This window comes from Cuculus canorus, chromosome 9, assembly GCF_017976375.1.
Source record: "Cuculus canorus isolate bCucCan1 chromosome 9, bCucCan1.pri, whole genome shotgun sequence".
NCBI lineage: Eukaryota > Metazoa > Chordata > Aves > Cuculiformes > Cuculidae > Cuculus > Cuculus canorus.
In genome coordinates this window covers 25,255,061-25,275,537 of record NC_071409.1, presented here as the reverse complement: position 1 = coordinate 25,275,537, position 20,477 = coordinate 25,255,061, and the positions used below count along the sequence as shown (strand labels likewise).

At 48.1% G+C, this 20,477-nt stretch overlaps 1 protein-coding gene across 12 annotated transcripts in view; it reads left to right on the top strand.

The window, feature by feature from the left end:
* MBNL1 (muscleblind like splicing regulator 1) overlaps nucleotides 1-20,477 on the top strand; it is a 103,046-nt gene that overhangs the window by 63,245 nt on the left and 19,324 nt on the right. For all 12 annotated transcript variants that reach the window (XM_054075044.1, XM_054075035.1, XM_054075041.1 and 9 more), the window contains 2 exons: nucleotides 9,919-10,089; nucleotides 15,216-15,416. In XM_054075044.1, coding sequence (XP_053931019.1) covers nucleotides 10,021-10,089; nucleotides 15,216-15,416 — 270 coding nt within the window. In that variant the 5' untranslated portion in view covers nucleotides 9,919-10,020. The remainder of the gene's footprint in view (nucleotides 1-9,918; nucleotides 10,090-15,215; nucleotides 15,417-20,477) is intronic.

The window sequence follows — 20,477 nt, the reverse complement described above, 5'->3', positions numbered from 1 at the left end:
AGCCATCTTCCTGCTTAGGATTTAACACGCCAAGCTCTCTGCTCTCAGAAGGAATTCATACTCCCTAAAAGAGGGAGGTGTTTGCATGTTTGCTTTGGATCAGGAGTATTTAATCTGTCGCAGCTGCACTGTTGAGCGTGGCTGCCGGTTCGCTGGCTCTGGCTCGTGCGGATGCGAGCCGGTTGGGTCCCCGCAGTGCCAGTGCAGAGGTGCCAGCATCAGGCAGAGCCCCCCGGCCGAGGGGAAGCATCCACAGAGCATCCTCAGCGGGGGCTGTTGCCGTTCAGTATCGTGGAGCATTTGGAATACCCGGAAGTGATTGGTTTAATTATGTCAGTCATAAATAACTGTTGAAGAGTAACAGGGCGGTCTGTGTTCATGCAGCACACTGGGATGTGCTTTTCTTTTGTTTTTAGGCGGTAGTCTGTTAAATGTGAGAGAGTTGTAGGTCTGATCTTGGAAAGCAGGACTGGGTAACAGCACAGAGAGGCTTTCTTGAGCTCATGGTAAGGTTGCGGGTGGTTCGGTGCCGTGGTGGCTGCCGAAGGCAATCGGCAGAGGTTACAGCCTGCTTTTGGTTGATGCTTTTATGTTTAAAAGCTGGGTTCTTTGCATCCTGTGGCGTGGAGGTTGTCTCATTGATTTAATAGTAGCAACAATGACCGCGATGCTGCCTACAGGATCACATATTTAACCATCATTTCACAGAACCACCTGAGGAGAAAACGTTTGCTCAAAACCCTGGGTGACTCCAACTGTCGTTTGGAATAAGGAACTGAGTTTGGGCTGCAGTTCGTGTTTCCCTGTGGCTCTGGAGGGATGTCATTCCCTGTGGCACTTGAGGTGCACGGTGAACACCTCCATCGAGGTGAGGACCTGGCGCTGGATGCAGGCGGTGTGCCCAGAGCAGCGGCAGCTCCTCCGCCAGCCACCACACACACCCGGCTTTTCTCTCCTGCATCTCAAACCCTGTTGCTAAGCAACAGTTTTTAATTGGGAGGATTCATTTGGCTGCAGGACATCCTGAGCAGCAATGTCTGCTGGAATTTTCAGTTGAAAGGTTGTTGCAGCCTCCTGCCCTTGGGCTGTGTTGAGAAGTGACAGTCCCTTTTGTAGAATCTTGTTAGCCAGCGGGCATCGTGGCTCTGCCGGCGGCTATGGGCTGGCATGGGCACCGCAGGGAAAGGAGCAAGGGGTTTATTTCAGGGACACGGGGGGGAGAGACGGGGTTTATTCCAGTAACGTCTGTGTAGGTGAGTAGCACATTGGAGCTCTCCATTCTCCTCTGCCCCTGGATTTGTGTGGTGAGATGTTAGTGGGACAGACGGTGGATTGCTGAAAAACAAGGAGCTTTCCTGTTTGCTTTTGGGAGCAGTAGTTCTTGTAAGAACAGGCACAGGGTGGTGTAGCAAGAACTCAGAAACTCGGCTTGTGCTGCCGCAGGGGCAGCAAAATAGCACAACCAACCAGCCCCCACAGACTGGGGCAGCTCAGTTTTAAGGCTTTCCCAGAGCGACCGTGTTTATCAGCTTGGTGTGTATAAATGTGTTCGCTTCAGATAGGCAAAGGGTGGTCAATGTTTCCTGATTCCAGCAGCACAGAGAAGCATTCCATGTGGAGCCGGGCTGCTCGTCCTGGCTGAGGGAAGTGGTCAGAGCTGAGCTGGGTAGATGTAGAGGCAAAGGCACCCGCTGGCTTGCTGGGTCTGTTTGGTTTTTATGGTTCATCTCTGTGCTAGAGGGAATACGCAGTTACACATTACACTACTGCAAATAGCATTGCTGTGGCAATAACCAAAGGCAGGGAAAGTCCTGCTTTGGGAACCCCTGCCTGAGATTCCAGGAGGTGGATGTGGTGCCTTGGGGTTCCTGGGAGAGGAGAGTTCGTGTTGGGAATCACACTGGGTGATGGCACTGCAGGTGCCAAGCCACGGCAGGGTGGTCTCAGTCTTTCCTGCCTTCCTGCACCCTACGAGGATTGGGTGGGGAAACCCTCCCGTTGCCTGCTCGCGGAGTTTCTGAGCACAGCAAGACTGGGCTTTGGCAATGCCCCATGGGATCCCACAGGTCCCTTCCGCTGGTGCCATGAGGTCCTGACGGGTGGCGCCCAGAGGAGTAATGGTCTTGCGAGAACAATTTCCTAATTAGACCTTATTTATTGCATCACCAGACTGTGCTTTCCAGGAAAATTTTAGATAGGAGCCAAATCCACTAGGGTGAACTCATTGCTCTTCCTTTGCATGGCAGATTAAATGGTGTTTCTGAGGAGGTGTTGGGAAGTCATTATTTTGAATTGGAATCAGGTTGAAATTTTTGCGGGTAATGCAAGATGTGGATGTTTGCAAGTTCTTAAAGCAGCTTTGAAGGCCTAACAGCAACTACTCAAAGTCAGGAACGTGCCTTCCAGACCTTGGTGTGGGTATCTGCACAAAGTATGTGCACTTTGGCCTGAGGGCACGTGAGACTGAGGGTTCACGTGCGCCTTCCCTGAGTGGGAGACAGAAACCCACAGCAGAATTCCGGAGACACCGAGATCATGGTGTGGGAGCTGGACCCGATGCCACCTCGAGATCACCTCTGCAGGTGGGGTGGTTGGACAAGGGCAACTTGTGTGCTGTTAATTCGTAAACCCTTGAGATTGATGCCCTTATCTCTGCTGCTGTGGTAGGTGAGGAGAAATAGCGTCTGCAGGGGATGGAGAGGTTTGGCCAAAGCTATGGGCTACGCTGGGGCTGTGGGTGAGTGTCAGGGCTGCCGCAGCGCCCCACCATGAACCTCAGGGCTACCACTAGTCGTGCATCCCTGCTGGGCTGCAACACATTTGTACAGGTGGCTTTGCAGCTCTAAGCTCAAATTATTTTCTTGTTAATTAGTTATTGACGTCTGCTGATATTTCCATTAAATATTCCCTTGAGGATAAAGTAAAACTTGTTAGTACCTGTATTACCTAAGTCGTAACTGTGGCTGATGAAGGAGCTTGCATCTGAGAAGTGAATCTCGGGAATACTTTTGCATTATTAAGTGTGCAATCAGAGCATTTACTGGAAAGAAATAATTTTCAGAGAACACTATTTACCTTTATATTCCTAACATTCATTGTGGGATCCAAAAAACAGGCTATGCTGCACTTTACAGAAAAATGATGTGGTAGAGAAGAACATGACAGTGACCTCACAGAAATGGACTTAATTTCTGGCTCATAGTATCTAAGTGCGACATCAAAATCATAGAATCACAGCATTGCTTGGTTGGAAAAGACATTTGAGATCATCGAGTCCAACCATACCTGTCCACTACTAAACCATCCCTGAGCACCTCATCCACCCATCTTCTAAACCTCTCCAGGGATGGGGACTCCACCACCTCCCTGGGCAGCCTCTGCCAGGGCCCCCAGGACCCTTTTTGTGAAGAAATGTTTCCTGATGTCTAATCTGAGCCTCTCCTGGTGCAACTTGGGGCCATTCCCTCTTGTCCTGTTGCCTGGCGCTTGGGAGAAGAGACCAACCCTCACCTCACCACAACCTCCTTTCAGGGAGCAGTAGACAGTGATGAGTCCTCCCCTCAGCCTTCTCGTCTCCAGGCTAGACAACTCCAGGTCCCTCAGCCATGTCTCATAGCCCTTGTTTTCCAGCCCCTTCCCCAGCTTTGTTCTTCTTCTCGGATGTGCTTCAGCCCCTCAATGTCTTTCTTATAGTGAGGGGTGATAGGTTTGTCAGATGACCCAAGTCTTGTAGAAATATTTACACTGTCTTATAAAAATGTGAATTTTCGGGTGATTTTTCCAAAGCAGAGTTGTCTACAGTTCCTTTTTCTGTTGGAGTTTTGCACGTTTTCCACGGTTCTGCAAATGTCCATGTTCTTCCTGCATTGTGGGAAATGAAACTACATTGCATAGCTGGGAAGTGGTCCGGGGAAGCGCTCAGGGTCAGGTTCTTCTCCTTGCTTCCCTGAAGGCAATGGGAAGAAAAAATTCCCAACCTGTTTCCCAATCACCAGACCTGGATTAACCCCACGCTACACCTCGGTGAGGCTTTCCAGGAGACTGAACACCACTGGGGTCAGGCAGAGGTGGCCAGTGAGACCTAGTGTGAGTTTAGGAGAACGAGAGCAGAAGGAAACATGGACTTGCCCCTGTGTTTCAAATAAGACTTAAAAGTTTGTCTTCTATAGTAGCTGCTGTCAGCTAAAAATATTATACTTCTTCCTGGTGATTTACTGATAATTTAAAGAGAAATGGTACATCTAAAATGTGTCAGCCACGATAAATAATGATTTTTTTCTGTAAGAGGATTTGAAAAATGCAGTAATAAAAGCACATTTCTCTAGGGTTCCCCGTGGAAAGGAATTGGAAAGGTTCCTCCTTCCTTCCGTCTCTTCTGTGTTGCAGTGGTTTCCCAAATTTCCCAAGAGCCTGGCCCTCAGAAGGCAGGCGTGCTGAGAGGCAGTGCTGCTCGCTGCCACCCATCTAAGGAAACAAGCAGAAAACTCAAAGGAAACAGGCATTTTATGTCAACAAATGAATACACAGAGTAAATATTTACCTACGGACACATTTTTATTCATTCCTGTTTCCAACCAGAAACTCCTCATCATGATAATCTGAATAGCAGTCTTTACAGAAGCACAGCAATCCTCAGGAAACAGCTGGATTTCAGGGTCTGGTGTCTGGCTCATAAAAAAATTGACATTAGCAACGGCCACGTTTTTAAGGTATTCAGCTCTTCGTATGCTTTGGGTTTATTGTTTCTTACAGAGCCGTGCAAGGGTGAAAATGAAGTATCGGGGTGCCCCTGGATCCCTGTGCTGGCTCCGTGTCTGTGTGGCAGTTCCCACTCTTCTGTGGTGGTTGTCTTAGCAGCTGCTCCCGGTTTGGCTTCTTCCTCTTGCCCGGCTGCCGTGACATGGGCAGGGACGCAGACCCAGCTTCCCTGGCACGGTGACGATGCTGCCCAGTGCCAGCGGTGTGTGCCGAGTGCTGGTGGAGCCGATGGGATGTCTGCCAGCAGGTGGCAAGTGGGATGTCTGCCAGCAGGAACCAGGGGTAGGCGAGGGCCTCCGGGTGTTTTTGGATGGAGGTGCAGCCCATACCCACAGCCAGGGCCAGGTCGGTGACTGGTCCATATTTAACACGGATATGGGAATTGCGAGAGAGTGAAGCAGGAGGCTTCACCCCTAGACCGACAGCCTTGCTCCTGGCCCTGCCAGCATGGCTCATGCCAGACCAGAGCCTGGCACAGGTAAGGGGCACCTCCCAGGGCCCCAAACAGGTCCTTGATGGGTGAGTGCCACCCGCTCCTCCCTGTCCCAGTCCCATCATCTGCTTTTGGCCAAGGCTAGACAGCTTAAAATACTGCAGACATCCCGCTGCCCTAATTTAATGACAGCCAGCCTGGCTGTTTGGTTCAGCCTGGGCTCTCTGCCTGGATGTTGTTGATGTGATAGCTGGAGAAAAACATCATGTGAGAGCAGCCCGCGCACCCTCCCGCTCCGGCATTCCTGCCAGGAGGTCACCGAGCTGCCCGGCTGACAGCGGAGTTCTCCTGTTCTTCCTTGCTCTGCAGGGCCAGTTTGCGATCAGGGGGTGCGCAGGGTCGGGGTGCAGTGATGCTGCCATCCGGAGCGCGGTCCTTGGTGCTGTGGGTGACAGCGGGACCGCTGAGTGGGGACACCCGGGGAGGGCTCCGCGTCTGCCCTGCGTGGCTGGCTGGCCGTCCCGCTGGCAGAGCCACAGCGGGGCTGCAAAGTCCACTGCGCCCCAGGCACCACAGCAGATCCAGCTCCGTGCCCAGCACCAGCGGCATCAGCCAGCCCTGGCCCAGCCTCTTCTCCTCACAGCTGCTGGCAGGGAGCTGCCATCTGGCTCTGCTGCAGAGTGAGTGGTTTCTTCCTGCAGGAGGGCACAGAATTAAATGCAGCGCTGTGCGGGTGTTTCCCCCCTGTAGCATCACACTGCGCACCGCAAGATTCCCTGCTGGCTCTGCCCATGGAGAAGACCCTGCCCCCTTGTCTCCAAAGACCCCCTGTGCTGAAGAGCGTGCCTGAGGACCCTCAGGAGTGAGTTTAATACGTTTTAGTCCGGCAGGATTCTGGTAAAACCCTACCAGTACACTGGTGCAGCATTTCGGGCGCTGCCAGCATGCTCAGTTTCCGCTTCTCTGAATTCACTTGCCAATCATGCTCAGGTTTTATCAATTCAGAACCAGCTAAGGTTCAGAAGAGATTCAGAGAGATGAAAATCTGTCTTAAACTTTGTTGACTGAAGTCACGAGGATCTATTAAAAAGGTAATTAAGAAACGTACTTGCTTGCAATAAAAAGGAGGTGAATCTTGATTGGGATTTTTGACAGTGGCTTTCAGCCTGTGGTTTCCAACTCCTGAGCACTCTGTGAACTGTTCCATGGAATATAAGTAAGACAGAAAGCCATTTCTGAAACAGAGAAGTCTGGATTTCTTTTGGAAAATTTGTTAGGATTTGAATATGCAGAAAGGTTGAAAGTTAAATGCTGCGCTGGGCTCCAAGGCAACGTAGAAACATGAAAGATGTAAGTTCTTTGACTATAGCTAATGACAGCCAAGTATAAGCACAGTTTTCCTGGGATGTGGTATGTTCTTGTAGTCCTTAACTTAGAGTAAGTTGTCTTCCCTAAAGATTAGCTGCTAAGTGAATAGAAGTGATGGCCTTGATGGGGAAATAGCAGAGGGAGCTCCTTGTTTTCCCAGGAGCCAGAGGGTACTGCGGTAGCTCATTTGAATGGTTTCCTCTGGCCTTAAAGAATTTGAGTCTATGAAGAACATAAGAGGTCGTGATCTACAACACATACTGCCAGACTTTGAATCCAGTCAGGAGAGGCGAGGAGTGGCCTAAACCCCACCACTGAAATACGGACATGGAGTTTATCTGCATTTCAGAATCAGGTCTGTTAATTGCTCCTCTCCGATTTCAGCAACATATGTTGTAGTTTCATGTTACTCATTTAGCAGTAATTAAGCCTGATTTTTACACTGTACTGGTGTAAGATACCATCTTCCAGGCAGCTAGTAAATGTGTAATTTAGACCTGTGCTAGTAAATGGTAGCAACAATTAACATGGTTTTAGTATCAAGAGAAAAATCGATATAAACAAAGCTGTTCCAAAGTGTTTGCTTTTTACCTACCATTTCATGTAACTGTGAAATGCTTTGGGGGATGTGTGTCCTGAAATGAGGTTGGTTTATGTGTGCAAAATGGCTTAAACCCTGAACTGTGTTGTCCATAAGGTGTTAAAGGAGAGAGCCGAGGGTCATTTTGTCTGAAAGCATCCCTCCAAGGCTGAAGGCGCCCTTTCCTCTGAGTGTGTGGATGAGCCAGGTGGGAGATGTCTCGCACATGGTTTCAGCTGAGCATACGGACAAGCCGGGTGGGAGATGGCCGGTGCCCCCAGGCTGTGCTGGCCCCTGCACAGGTCCGGCTGTGGCTCCTGGCTGCTGGGGCCCCATGGACATGGATGGGTGCAGCCTCACCGGAGGTGTCTCTCGCCACGCAGTGCTGGGGGTATCCCGAGGAGCTCTCACGGGTGGAACAGCAGCAAGCGGACACATGTATGCGTGTACATATACACACAGAGGCATGAAACTCAGGCTCCGCAGACACCAGTTCCTGTTGCCACCATCGCTTTGGGCGGATGAGATGATCCAAGAGGTCTTTTCCAACCTAGTGATTCCATGGTGGTGGTTCTATGATTTGTCTTTTCTACTGATGCATTGTTAGCGTTTGTTACTGGACTGTCCTAATTCTTACTTGCAGTAGGAAACTCCATTCCCCTGTACAAATATTTTCTCAGGCTGCAGATGTTTTTTTCGCCCATCATATCTGTAGCATAGATGTTGTGCTTTTAGCTTTTGTGCATTGTCTGGCTCCTGGCTTGATTGCTTTCCAGCATTTGGAGCTGTGTTTTTAGGGAGATGTTCTCGCAGTGACTTCAGTGGTCCGTCCCGCGCGACAGCTCTGCCGAGGACAGCCCGTAGCACCCCTCTGGCTGAGAGGTGGACACCCATGGGAGCCCCCGGGCTGTGAGAGGGGAAGGCAAAGGCTCGAGGGGCTCGGGAAACCCTCCTGCTTTTGCCACAAAGGAGAATCCCAGCGCCTGCAGCCCCACGTCCCAGGGGCAGTGAGGCAGTGGCAAGTGCGGGACAGCCTGCGCCAGCGTTTCCCTCCGTCTGCACCTTCCCACTGTGACTGGCAGCAGTCGCTTAGCTCCTCTCCGTTGTTTCCAAAGGTGGACAGGATCATGTAATGGAAAATGCATTTCATTCAAGGAAACGTGCTCAGGGATTACAAACGGGTGCTCGGAAAGATAGGCTTTCTTTGCTGTTCTTTACAGACACGGGGCTTTCTGTCGTCTGGGCGTGTGGGCTAACGATACCCACAGCTCTTGACGTGTTTGTCTTTGTATCAGGCATGGCTGCTATGCCAGGATTACTCGGATCTCAGTTGAGTGACTGTGCAAATGAGTTTTAAGATCTTTGGACTGCCAGCACAAGAGACGAATTGGAGGGAGGCAGCAGCAAACCATTTATCCCAGCCTTAGGGGAAGACGAAAATCATTGCACAGATGAGATTTCTGGCAGGTCTTATAGCAAGAACACATTCAACTTTTTAAGTAAAATTGCAGTATAAGGTCAAACTATATTGAATTAATTTGTTTCCTGATAAAAAGGGCTTCTTACTTAAATTAAGGCTATTTTTTTGCCTTGTCATTGTTCCTGTTTGGATTTATTTCAAACATGACTGAGTAAAGGAAAAAAAATGTAATTTAAGGAATCTGTTTTTTTGCAGAAGAGGATTCAGTTCTCCTTTTTGGTTGGATTTTTGTATCGTTATCATCCCATTAGGGTTATTAGCATGGACATTTTCTGAAGTCTCATGGCATGAGAGACCACGGCTCAAATGCCATTAGTAGAGGGGGTTCCCTTCCCTAGGTGAGGGAGCGCCAACTTGATCTTTGGGAAGAGGGAGCCAGGTCTGGCAAACAGGGTGGATGGATGCTGAGGGCTCAGCGATGTTGTTATGAACTGAAAACTACTTCACAGACAGCGCTGTGGGCCAGTGCAGTGTCTTGATGTGAATTCACTGTTCGCTCTTGCAAGGTGACGTTTTCTAACTAAGGGTGAGAAAAAGTCTCTGTTTGAACACCCATCTGCTCACAGTGAGTGAAGTGATCGAGTTGAGCCTTGTCTTACTGTAACAAGTCAGAACGTGTTGTATTCTCATCTCTTTTTCTCTCCCCTCCCACTCGTGGTTCCCGAGCTATAGGGTCAGTCTCAGGTTTTTGTGTTGGCCTCGTATATTGTACACAGAATTCTCCCTTATTATTCCTTAATGTGAGTGGTTGTCAGATTGATGAATATCCTTTCATCCAAATAAAATTAGTGCTGAAAGCTGTTGTTTACCACATCTGAATTTAATGAAAACTTCAGAAACAAGTCAGTTCTGATGGTTGTCTTTGGTTTACACAATTATAAAGAAAAGCCTCATCTGTAAGTCCAAAGATGCTGTGTTACAGCTCTAATGAGAGTGCAGAGCTGGTGTTGTTTTCCTGCTAGAAATGCTGCTTTGCCCGCAGCTTTTGTGGTGTGCTCCGTGCTTCTCGTGCCCCTGCACAGCGGGAAGAGAAGCACACCCACTGCTCGCCTTCAGCAACTTTTAAACGAAAAGGCATTTTTTAGAGTTGCACCACAGAAATACATAGTTCAGAAAGGCAAAGCAAGCAGCTGATACTGTAATTGTAGAGTTGCTCTGGTCAGTGTGGGGTAAGCTAGTGAAGTAGCCGGGGCTTTCTTCCTAGGTCTGCAGGGTGTATGTGTTCGGTTTATCTGCTGACATAAGGAGCGAAGATACGCCTGTAGCTTCTAAGCCAGTTTTGTCAATTCTCTTCTTCAGGGTCGATGTTCAAGGGAAAACTGCAAATATCTTCACCCACCACCACACTTAAAAACGCAGCTGGAGATAAATGGACGCAATAACCTGATTCAGCAGAAGAACATGGCCATGCTGGCCCAGCAGATGCAGCTCGCCAATGCCATGATGCCTGGTGCCCCGTTGCAGCCTGTGGTACGTGTGCTTTTTCCCTTTGGTCCCTGAGCAGGGGGTTGCAGCTGAAGTGAGCTAGGGATGTGCTCACCTGTAAAATCCCTGTACACAAACGCCTGTAACCGATGGAGAAAGCCATACAGTGAAATGCCTGTCTGTCTTTGTACCGCTTGATTCTCCCTTGCCTGAAGTAATATTGTTAAATTATTTTTGTTCCTCTTCTGTTCATTTAATTATGTTTTTGCAACTTATTTCTTAAGAAAGTGAGGTCTGTGTGGGATTTCATCATGTGAGAGTGGAATTTCATCATGTGTGGGATTGTTCAAGGCCAGGTTGGATGGGGCTTTGAGCAGCCTGATCCGGTGGGAGGTGTCCCTGCCCATGGCAGGGAGTGGAACTGGATGGGCTTTAAGGTCCCTTCCAACGCAAACCATTCCCTGATTCTATGATTCATAGGCATTTCCTTTTGCCGTATCATGTGTGCTATGAAGTTCCTGGGTTTGAAAAGATTCCCAATGGATGTTTTCTGTTCCTTCAAGGGAACCTTCTCAGGGGATTTCTTGCTGGAATTGGACTTTGCTTTTTACAGCATGTTGTGAGACAGAGCTGAATGCTTGCCGTGGGTGATGTACGGTGCCTGCCAGTCTGACCTGCATGATCCCCAGCTCAGGGCTGGCGGAAAGGACAAGTATCAATAATCCTACTTCCTGTAAAAAGCCAAGGTGCGGGGAAGGAAGGATCCATCAGAAATCACTCATCAGGTCACAGTAAAACGTGATCATCAATTACATTATATCTGTTTCTCTCACGCCTTTGTAAGTGAGGGCAGCGCAGTGTTCCACAAAATTGCCTGCGGTGGCCGAGTTCCTTGCCCTGCAGTAATCCCACATTTCAGCAGATGGAAATGTGATTGGCATCCACCCACCGCAAACCTGCATGTTTGGGAGCTAAACACCCTGTGCCAGGGCCTTCTCTGATGCAATCCAGAGAGGTCATTTGAGCTAAATTTGGCCCAGAACCCTTTTGATATAAATTTCCAGCTCAGACATTACGGGGTACTGATTAATGTATGAGCAAGGCTGATATATTCTACTTAAAAGGCACATAATGCTCCCCTGGCTGAAACTTTTTCTTTCGATGGGTAAAATGTCAGAACAGGAAAAATAAATTGAAAAATAAATAATAAGTATGTCTTATTGATAGTTCTCTAACCGTTGTTTTGTTCCTTTCTTGCTGGCAAAGGTACAGTTTAGGGGTTTGAATTTACTTCTAGATACCCTCTGTTAGGAAACCTATTTTCACTCAATTGGATAAGCTCAATTTCTATTTCAAAAAACATAGTGGTAATAAATATTCCTCAAAATATAGTAAGTCTGTAGGAAACATCAGCTTAGCAGGAAGGACTGTCAGACTTGTACCAAATGCTTATTTGACCCCACATTTAATGGGTCTTCAGAATGCCAGTAAATACCAAAGAAATGCCAAAATCACTGAGCTGAGTGGTGCAGTTGTCACAGTGGGGCTGTGTGAACCTCATGAGGGTGGGGAGGCCCTGGCCCAGGGTTCCCAGAGCAGTGGTGCTGCCCCATCCCTGGAGGGGTTCCAGGCCAGGTTGGATGGGCCTTGGAGCCCCTGATCCAGTGGGAGGTGTCCCTGCCCATGGCAGGGGTGGGACTGGATGGGCTTTAATGTCCCTTCCAACCCAAACCATTCTGTGATGTAGTACTTGTTTGGTTCAGTTAATGTAACTGTTCTCTCAGCTTTATGCCTCAGCTCTTTCAGGAAAGAGCTTATGTAGGGGAGAAAAGCAGAAGCTGTTGTGGTGGATTCATCATAGTAAATTGACTTTAGTATTTGTTAGTGCAGCATGAGAAGAGACGATATTTTCTTTTCTCTTTTGACTGGCTTTTCTTAACTAAAATTATCTGTGTCCCTCGGTGAGGAGTGAGCTGAGGCAGCGTCGGCGTGCGGACACTCAAAGCTGTGGCACTGCAGAGCTAGATGGCTCAGAGCAGGCTTTATCACATTGTCCTGTAGGTGCTTTAACTTCAGGGCAACCTCAAATTGTTTTTATTTAAGTTCCAGCAGTTTGAAACAGTCATGTGCACGTGCCACAGGCTTATTTTTATATGCACTAGTGCGACAAAGTCGTGTTTGTGCTAGAACCAACTGATGTCCTGGTACTAAAGCCATAGTCTGGCTGAGCCCAGCTCCTCCTAAACCAGCAAGAACAGAACCAATCTGAGCAGGCAGAGCTCTTCCTTGGGATCTCGCTGCTTGCAGTCAGCAGGACACGCAATCCCCGTTTGAATTCCCTCCCCTCAAGTGCTGGATAAAGACAGATAGAAGAGGGAGCTCAAAGAAAGATGAGGAGAATCCACAGACATTAGTTGCAACTAAGATAATTAAAACATTTATCAAACAGAAAGTTGAGTGAAAGAATCTCACTGCTTTGCTTACCAAATTAGAGTCTCTCATTAAGTCAGTTCACTTACTTTTATTAAAGCATATGGAATTGATTTTTGTAAAACAAAACAAACTGACTGAAGCATTGTTAGATGGGATGTTATAAATCACTTCCTAGAACACCCTCAAATAGCAGCCGCTTCAACTGTGCTAAAAAATAAGTAATTTAAGGCCAAATTACTAGGATGACACCCAGCTGGAAACAGTATTGCTGGGCCAGCCAATGGGCCTCGCTATGGATACTTGTATTGAATTGAAGACAGAATTCTGGAAATTTGGAGCCTGTAATGTTTGAACTCAAGCGACCGTACCCTGAAATTCCCCAGACATGGCTGGAAGGTTTGTGCTGCTCTTCCAAGTACATTGACTCAAATTCTACTCATTAGGGACAGTGTGAGTGTAGCAAAAAGGAGAATTTCAGTTTGAGTCAGATGTTACCTTCACACTGGACACTGTCAACATTAAAAAGGAATGTTAGTCTAAAGGTCTGCATTCATATATTTTCCATGTTTAACCAAATGTTGATGTGTGTCTACTCACAGCTTTGTGAAAAGAGACAGATTTGGTTGCTATTCATGACACAAACAAACCAGGGCATCAGTGAGTGATGCTGCAGTGCTTCACAATAGCGGTGCCAGAGCCTGTTTTTTCCGTTTCCATTGTGGAGGAGGGTGGAAATGCCTGGTGGAAGCAGGACGATGCAGATGTGAGGCCAGAACAGCAGAGATGGACTGTGGAAGTGGCTGGAGACTCTAGTGCCGTTCTTCCCCCAAGGAGCCCGCAGGGTGCCAGGCGCATGGGGAGCTCAGAGGCTGCTCACTCTGCACAGAATCACAGAATCATTTTGTTCGGAAAAGACCTTTAAGATCATAAAATCCAGAGCATCGGTGCTCCAGAGGCAATACATTGCGGTGGGGCAAGGTCCCAGACCTTCCTGCAGGTTGTTTGTCGGTCACGCGCAGCTGCAGGCTTGTCAGTGTTTCTCTCTGTGTATGCAGTGCACTCCTTGCACTTTGGATATGCTTTGGGATGTGGTTTAGTGGTGGACAGGTACAGGTGGACTTGATGATCTCAAAGGTCTTTTCCAGCCTAAGGATTCTGTGATTCCTATATGTTCCTTGGCACAGCAGCAGCTTGGGAGGTGGCTGTTAAAGACATGTTAAAGAACCCAGCAGAGTGCCCTGCCCGGGCTTCACCGTGTCGTGGTCTTGTTTGCTTTGCGTGGCCTAAAGGCCGCAGGATATTTATATCAGGATAAAATGATCTCGGTAGGAAATAAATGGCGTAGTCTTTTATTTACTGTATAGCAAGTCTATTGGGCTGAAAACAAACACTGGTATCTCTTAACAGGCTGGTTCGTAGTTTTATTTTTCATGTTCATTATTACACAGCTGATAACACAGTAATGAAAAGTGCAGTTAATTAGCATTGGATTTAAGAGTAATATTTTATCTCCTGTACAATTTCTGTTTGTTTTTGATTCACGTGGATGAAGAACCAGAGACATTACAAAGATTATTCTCGTTTACACAACTTGCAGTCTTTTTTCTTCTTCACTAATCTCTGCGTGTGTTTTTGTCCAGTGTTTCACATGGCTTTGTTCCTTGCTCCCAAACGGTTCAGTCATTTCCTCAGGAACACAAAAACATGTGGTGTTAATGCTGTCTGGCTTCAATAGACGTGAAACAGAGAAAGAGTTGCTTTAACTCTGTAGTTGTTTTTCCCTCTGCAAATTAGTTTGGAAGAGAAAACTCAATGCCTTCAGTAATTACTTTATTTAGTTACTCAAGATAAACACTCCGGACTGAATTTTATTTGGCAGTTCGACTGGTAGTGCAGTGCGTTTGCCTTCAGCGGGGCAGAAGAGTTATTTAATCTTTACTGCAGTGCAACAGCTCCGCATTTGGTCTTACAGCATTATTTGGTCTTCTACATCCAATTATCTTCACACCATGTGCTGGCCTACAAGGGCGTCTGACTCTTTCTTTTTTTAAACCAAGCAAACAAACAAACAAAAAAAAGCCCAGTATTTGCATGCTCGCTCTCTTTCTCTAGCTTAACGTTTTGGGCTAGATCAAGCATATCCTTGGTGCAGTGTATTTGGTTTTGAATATCTGCGTGGACAGCCTGTTTAATTTTGTAAAAATAGATTATTATGGTTGTCTGGTTGTGTCGCTGTATGAAACCACTGCAGTTCTTGAGCCAGTACTGGCTGTCAGCAGTCAGAAACATATTTATCTGTGTCTGAAGTTGAGTGTGGTTCGATGGTGTGTTGGGCTCTCATCCAGAGCCTTTTGTCCCCAAGAGCTTGTACACGTTTGGACGTGTCCCTCCAGCCTCAGACTTTCCTCCGCAGCCTCGAGGAGTGCTCCTTTGTGATGGCAGTGCTGAAGTGCAGGTCAAGTGAGAGCATGCTCTAAGAGCTGCCGTGTGCTGCAATGGTGTAGGGAAAGCTGGAGCAGGAGACCCAACAGGGGCTGGTGGAGGATGCCCGTCCCTGCAGACTCACTCATGTGTGACATTTGCACAGGTGTTCTTCATGTCCGACCAACACAACAAACGCTTCTTTCCCCTTCAAAACTCACTACCATTGTGCTCAAGATGATGGCCAAGAAGTTATTACGCTGACGGTGTGGCAAGTATAAACATTTAAGGTGTCTTCTTCTTTTCTTTGGTCGCAGCCGATGTTTTCCGTTGCACCGAGCTTAGCTACCAACGCATCGGCCGCCTTCAACCCCTACCTGGGGCCCGTCTCCCCAGGCCTGGTCCCAGCGGAGATCCTGCCCACCGCCCCGATGCTGGTGACAGGGAACCCTGGGGTCCCGGTTCCTGCCGCTGCTGCTGCCGCTGCCCAGAAGCTGATGAGGACAGACAGGCTGGAGGTAGGAGCCGATACGTATAGCTTACTCTCACAAGTTGTATCATTTATTATGTTGCCTACATATAACATATTTTTCTCATGGAAGAAAATAATGCAGGTTTTGCTTTGGTTGATAATGTTGTATCTTGGTGACAAGTAAGGACAGGGAGTGACTAAGTCATCGTGCAGTAAGTTAATGCTTGCAGTTCTGCTTCTGACCCTCCCTTGAAGAAAGAAATGGAAATATTGAGACCTTTCGGAATGACACTGGCAGCAGCATGAGCACCTCGTAACTTGTGTTGGTGTGTGCCCGGGTTTTAATGTCAGGGGCACACAGGCAGAGAAGCTGAGCATCAGGGTGGACGTGAGGGCAGAGCTTCAGCTCCCTGGGTAAAAGACGGCTCTCGGCCTCTCTCTTCCTTTCACTCTGGACAGATGGTGCCGGCACTCCCCCACAGGCCTCCCGCGCTGGGCTTATCATCCTTGCGACAACCCTGACAAGTGTTGGTGCTCTCTAGCTAGTGCTCTCCCTTGCCCTGAATCTTTCTTATCTGAAAGGCCTGACAGTGTTTTCGGCACCTTATCGGTGCTGCAGCGGTGTGGGCGGTGAGCCAGTGACGTGCTGCCGGCTGCCGCGCGCTTGGGGTGTGCCTGGGAGCGCAGCCTGAGAGCACAGCCTGTGTGCGAGCCCTCGGCAGCCCCGGTGACACCCAGTGCTTACAGGCAGCAATGGGAGAGGCCGAGCAGGCAGGCGATCTGCTGTCACCCCATTTGTATGTTGGACACTGAGGTGTGTTCGGGCACATAACGCCTGCGAGAGGTCGGCTCTCCCTGTAGCACGGCCAGCGATGCTCTCCCTCTCCGGCATCACGCAGCAGCCAGCAGCAGCTTTGATGAGAGAGTGGAGCCGTGCCACAGCCCATCCCTGCAGCCCCAGTCCTCCCTCAGTGCCTGTGCTGGTGGCCAGTGCTCAGCATTAGCCGTCGGAACAAGTCTCAGAGTCCTGGAGCTGCCGCATCTTCTCTGCATGGGGAGGATGCGAAGGCTTAGGGGGCTGCAGGACGGATGAGTTGTTCTCCTCTTGGATATCCCTGAACTTGGGGAGCACGCTGGGAGAAGCAAGAAGGATCTTGGTTTTAAAATGCACCCAGTTGTAATTGTAATGCTTTTTTTTCTGCCCGTTTTTCTGCGTTAACAGGGCTTAATTCTCCTTACAAGGACAATTAATTCCCTTTCTTAGTCACATCTCTGCTCACAAGCTGCTGCTCGGAAGGCAGCGAGCTGGGAGGAACATGGAGGGTCATTTGGCAGCGAGTGTTTCCTGCTGCCGCTGTCACTATTCTCAGAGCTCACATCGCCACAGGTTCCCCTTCTGCTGAGTCACACCGTTTCCCTTTTTAGAGATGTTTTCTCTGAGAAAAGCGTTCTCCAGAGCACGGTCAGGTTACAGGAGAGGCAGCCATGCTGAGTTGAGAGCTGGCACACGCGTGGCTCTTTGGAATCACCAAGGGGCTCTCTTTGGCAGTGGATACCAGCCAGAGGTGGAGTAGAACCAAAATGCGATTAGATAAATTCATAAATAAATCATGCTTGATCAGGAAATGAATACCGAGAGGAGGATGCTGATGGCGAGGAGCCCTTTGGGTTGCAGCGCCAAAGTCAGCTGCCTTGTTTGATTGTGCTTCCACCCATGCTGAGGCCACGGCACTGGTCAGTGGTGTTGGGACATGTGGGCTCAAAAGGTTTCTGTTTGGAATCAGGAGCAGGACATACCCTGAGTCCCTCAGCACCAGCTCTGGCAATGGCCAGGGAAACGCATGCGTCTGTGAGAGCCTGAGAGGGGCTGTGTGGTGCCACCTCTTCACGTGATGCCTCCAGGGCAGAGCTCGTGCTGACCAGCAGTCTGTGACTGAAGTGCACAGGGAGCTTATGAAATTTGGGACCTCAACGTGCAGGATTTAGCCCTCTGAATACTTGCATTCTCTCCATATGGCTCTTTAGAGAAATGATGCACTGTGGAGCCAAACTCCACTGCATGAGAGGGTATGATGAGCGACTCTCACAAAGCACCCAGGGGCACGGTCTGCAGTAAACCACGTTTTTATCAATTAGGAAAGGCCAGTAAAAACATATGAAATCAGTAAATTTTTTTTGAAAAGGCTGAGTGGTTACACTTTGAACTTGAATGGAGGGGAAGATGATGGCCAGGTTGGGGACCCCTGAAAAGAAGTGCTGAGACTGGAAACTCTGGCAGTGCATGATTGTGCTGGGGCCCTGTGTGCTGGATGAGCTCCGACAGGGCAGGGCTTCATGGCAGAGCGAGCCCTTGACAGTGCCGGGGAGGCAGCCTCAGCCCTCCGGTGGGCTCAGCTCACGGCCAGAACACAGTCAAGCTGAACACTTGCTTCTCAGCTGTGGTCTCCACCTGACTGATGTCCCAGCCCAGTCAGCACTCAGTAACCTTCTCTGCTGTGGTTTCTTTTATCTCTGTAGGCTCCACTCTTCAGAGACATCTTTGTCCTTGGAGGACTGTCCCGACCCAGCTTTCCTATCAGGGCCTTTCCTTGGCTCTGCTTTAGCCATCACACCATGTAGATCACTTTAAAAAAAAATCCAGCTTCTTCTACCCTTTATGCTCTTCAAGTTGCTTTTTATTTTCACTGAAACCAAGAGCACGTCCAGGCTGACCCACAGACGCTGTGGTTCCACACCATGCTGCTATCTGTCTGTTGAGGGGAGAGGATGTCTTCTCCTTCTCCCTTTTTTCCCCTTCAATAAATACAGTTTAAATAGTGAAATACATAGATGAGAAGATCATTTGCCAGTGCTTTGCAGTGTATCGGCCATTTCATCTGCTGTATCCAAATTTAGTGTTAAAATATCAAATCAGCACGTGGTATTTATGAACAGCGAAACATTTTGATGTCATTTATGGTTTAGAGAAATGCAAAACTGATTGGAAAGGTTTTGAGTAGTTGGATTGTTACCTCTCAGAGAAGCCGGCATGTATCTACCTGCTCTTTAAGTGAACGGTGCTGTCGGTATTGTCATCTGTTATGACATGATTCAAGAGCTTTATAAGGCTTAGCTCGCTCTCCCTTGGAATGAACTGTCCTTGAGAAAAATAACCACTATGATGTTAGCATCTAATCTTGGAATATGATTTGTTCTGCTTAGAATTTTAAACACTTATTTTCAAGAATGATGTACTGTGGCATTAATTAAGTTAGCACACATGTTCTGGGAGACTGAATCAGACTGTTCCACAGCCAAAAGCTCTCAATACAGGTACCTGGGTTTTTAAAGAAAGCAAGGAGACAACACAAATCTGTCAGGCAGGGCGCCCGGTCTCCTGAATTAATGTAGTCATGACATGAGATTGGTGACTTTTAGTAGCAGTAGGATTGATTTCATGGCTTTAAATTGGGAGGGAGGAGATTTAGAGTAGACATTAGGAAGAAGTTCTTCATGATGAGGGTGGTGAGGCACAGGTTGCCCAGGGAAGCTGTGGCTGCCCCATCCCTGGAGGGGTTCCAGGCCAGGTTGGATGGGGCCTTGGGCAGCCTGAGCCAGTGGGAGGTGTCCATGCCCATGGCAGGGGGTTGGAACTGGGTGGGCTTTGAGGTCCCTTCCAACCCAAACCATTCTATGAGTCGATGTTTCACGTCACACGTACATCCATCATGCAGATGTTTGGGTGTCCAGCATGTTCAGCCCCTCTCATAAGGAGTTTGGATCAGGGTGGAAATTTCAGGGACTGAGGTTCTTCCTACACTTTTCCTCACACTCCTCTCCAGCCAGAAATATCTTGAACAGAAGCGTGGCTCTTCCAGTAAACTAGAAGAGAAGCGAGAAGGACAGGGAAGTGAGAGAGAAAGGAATTACCCAACTGTTTTATTTAAAATGTATGTGTTTCTGCTTGAATGCCATCATTTTCTCTTGGAAGTATTCAAGAATGAGGAATGACCACAACCAAGCTGCTGTTGCCTGCTTGCTTCATACATACCATTTTGTGCCAGAAAGAAGTAGCTTAGAAGTTCTCGGAGATTTTCAGATCTTGGGTAATCAGGAAACCTGACCTAGCGGTGCCATTTGTTTAAACACTTAAAATGACCTGGAGAACAATACGCCTATTTTGCTAAATTTTCTTGAAGGAGAGAACGAGACAGGAGGTGCGAGTTGCTCATGGAATAGTAGGGGTCTTAGCTTTCCCATCTGTGTCCCTCCAGCCCAGCCCCCCAGCAGGGGCTGAGGTCACAGGGCGGTTTTCTCCCTCCGGGGTGGGAATCCCAGCAGGGTGATCAAAATGAGTTGAGCCCAAACTTAGAACAAGTTGAATGAATTGTGATGAGTCAGTAATGTTTCAGCACTAACTCAGCGTTTCTGCAAACGAGCTAGAGGTGCCCAGGTGCCTCCGTTGTTTATGTTTCTCAACATCGTAGTTGGAAATTATGGTACTAATTACAGGGCTATTATTAAATAACTCAATAAAAACTCTCCAGATCGGAAAGACCAGACAACGCATCATGCTTCTGTGCCTCTCTGTGGTCCAGCAGATGTATGATCTATTACTGCGTGCCCGTGGCAAAAAGTAACACCATTTTCAATGCTTGCTTTTAAATAAACAAGACTTGGAAACATTCTTGGCTACCATCACAGTGGTTGAAAAAACATTGCTGGTCACTGATTAAAAGGACTAGCAGTATTATGGTTTGCATCGGACTGCTGTGAACCGTCAGTCAGAGATCTGTTCCAGAGCACTGAGGGCACCGTTCGTTGCCTTATCTCAGCTACTGCATGCCAGCTCTGTGAACATTTGCTCTGGACGTGACAAAGGTTGTCACTATTACAATTTTCTGGTCATTCTTCTTTGGTTTATAACTGTGATAAAATTAACGCATCTGTGGAAGCTTTCTCTTCCTTTCTCTGCTTATATAGATACTTTTTTTTTTTGATGTATATACACTTAACTATGAATTTGTATTTATCGTTGTGTTATTAACGGAGTAGTTCCTGCTTACATGTGGAGTGGGTTTGACACCTTGATTTTGTGGGTCACCACTACAACACACAGAGCAAAAGC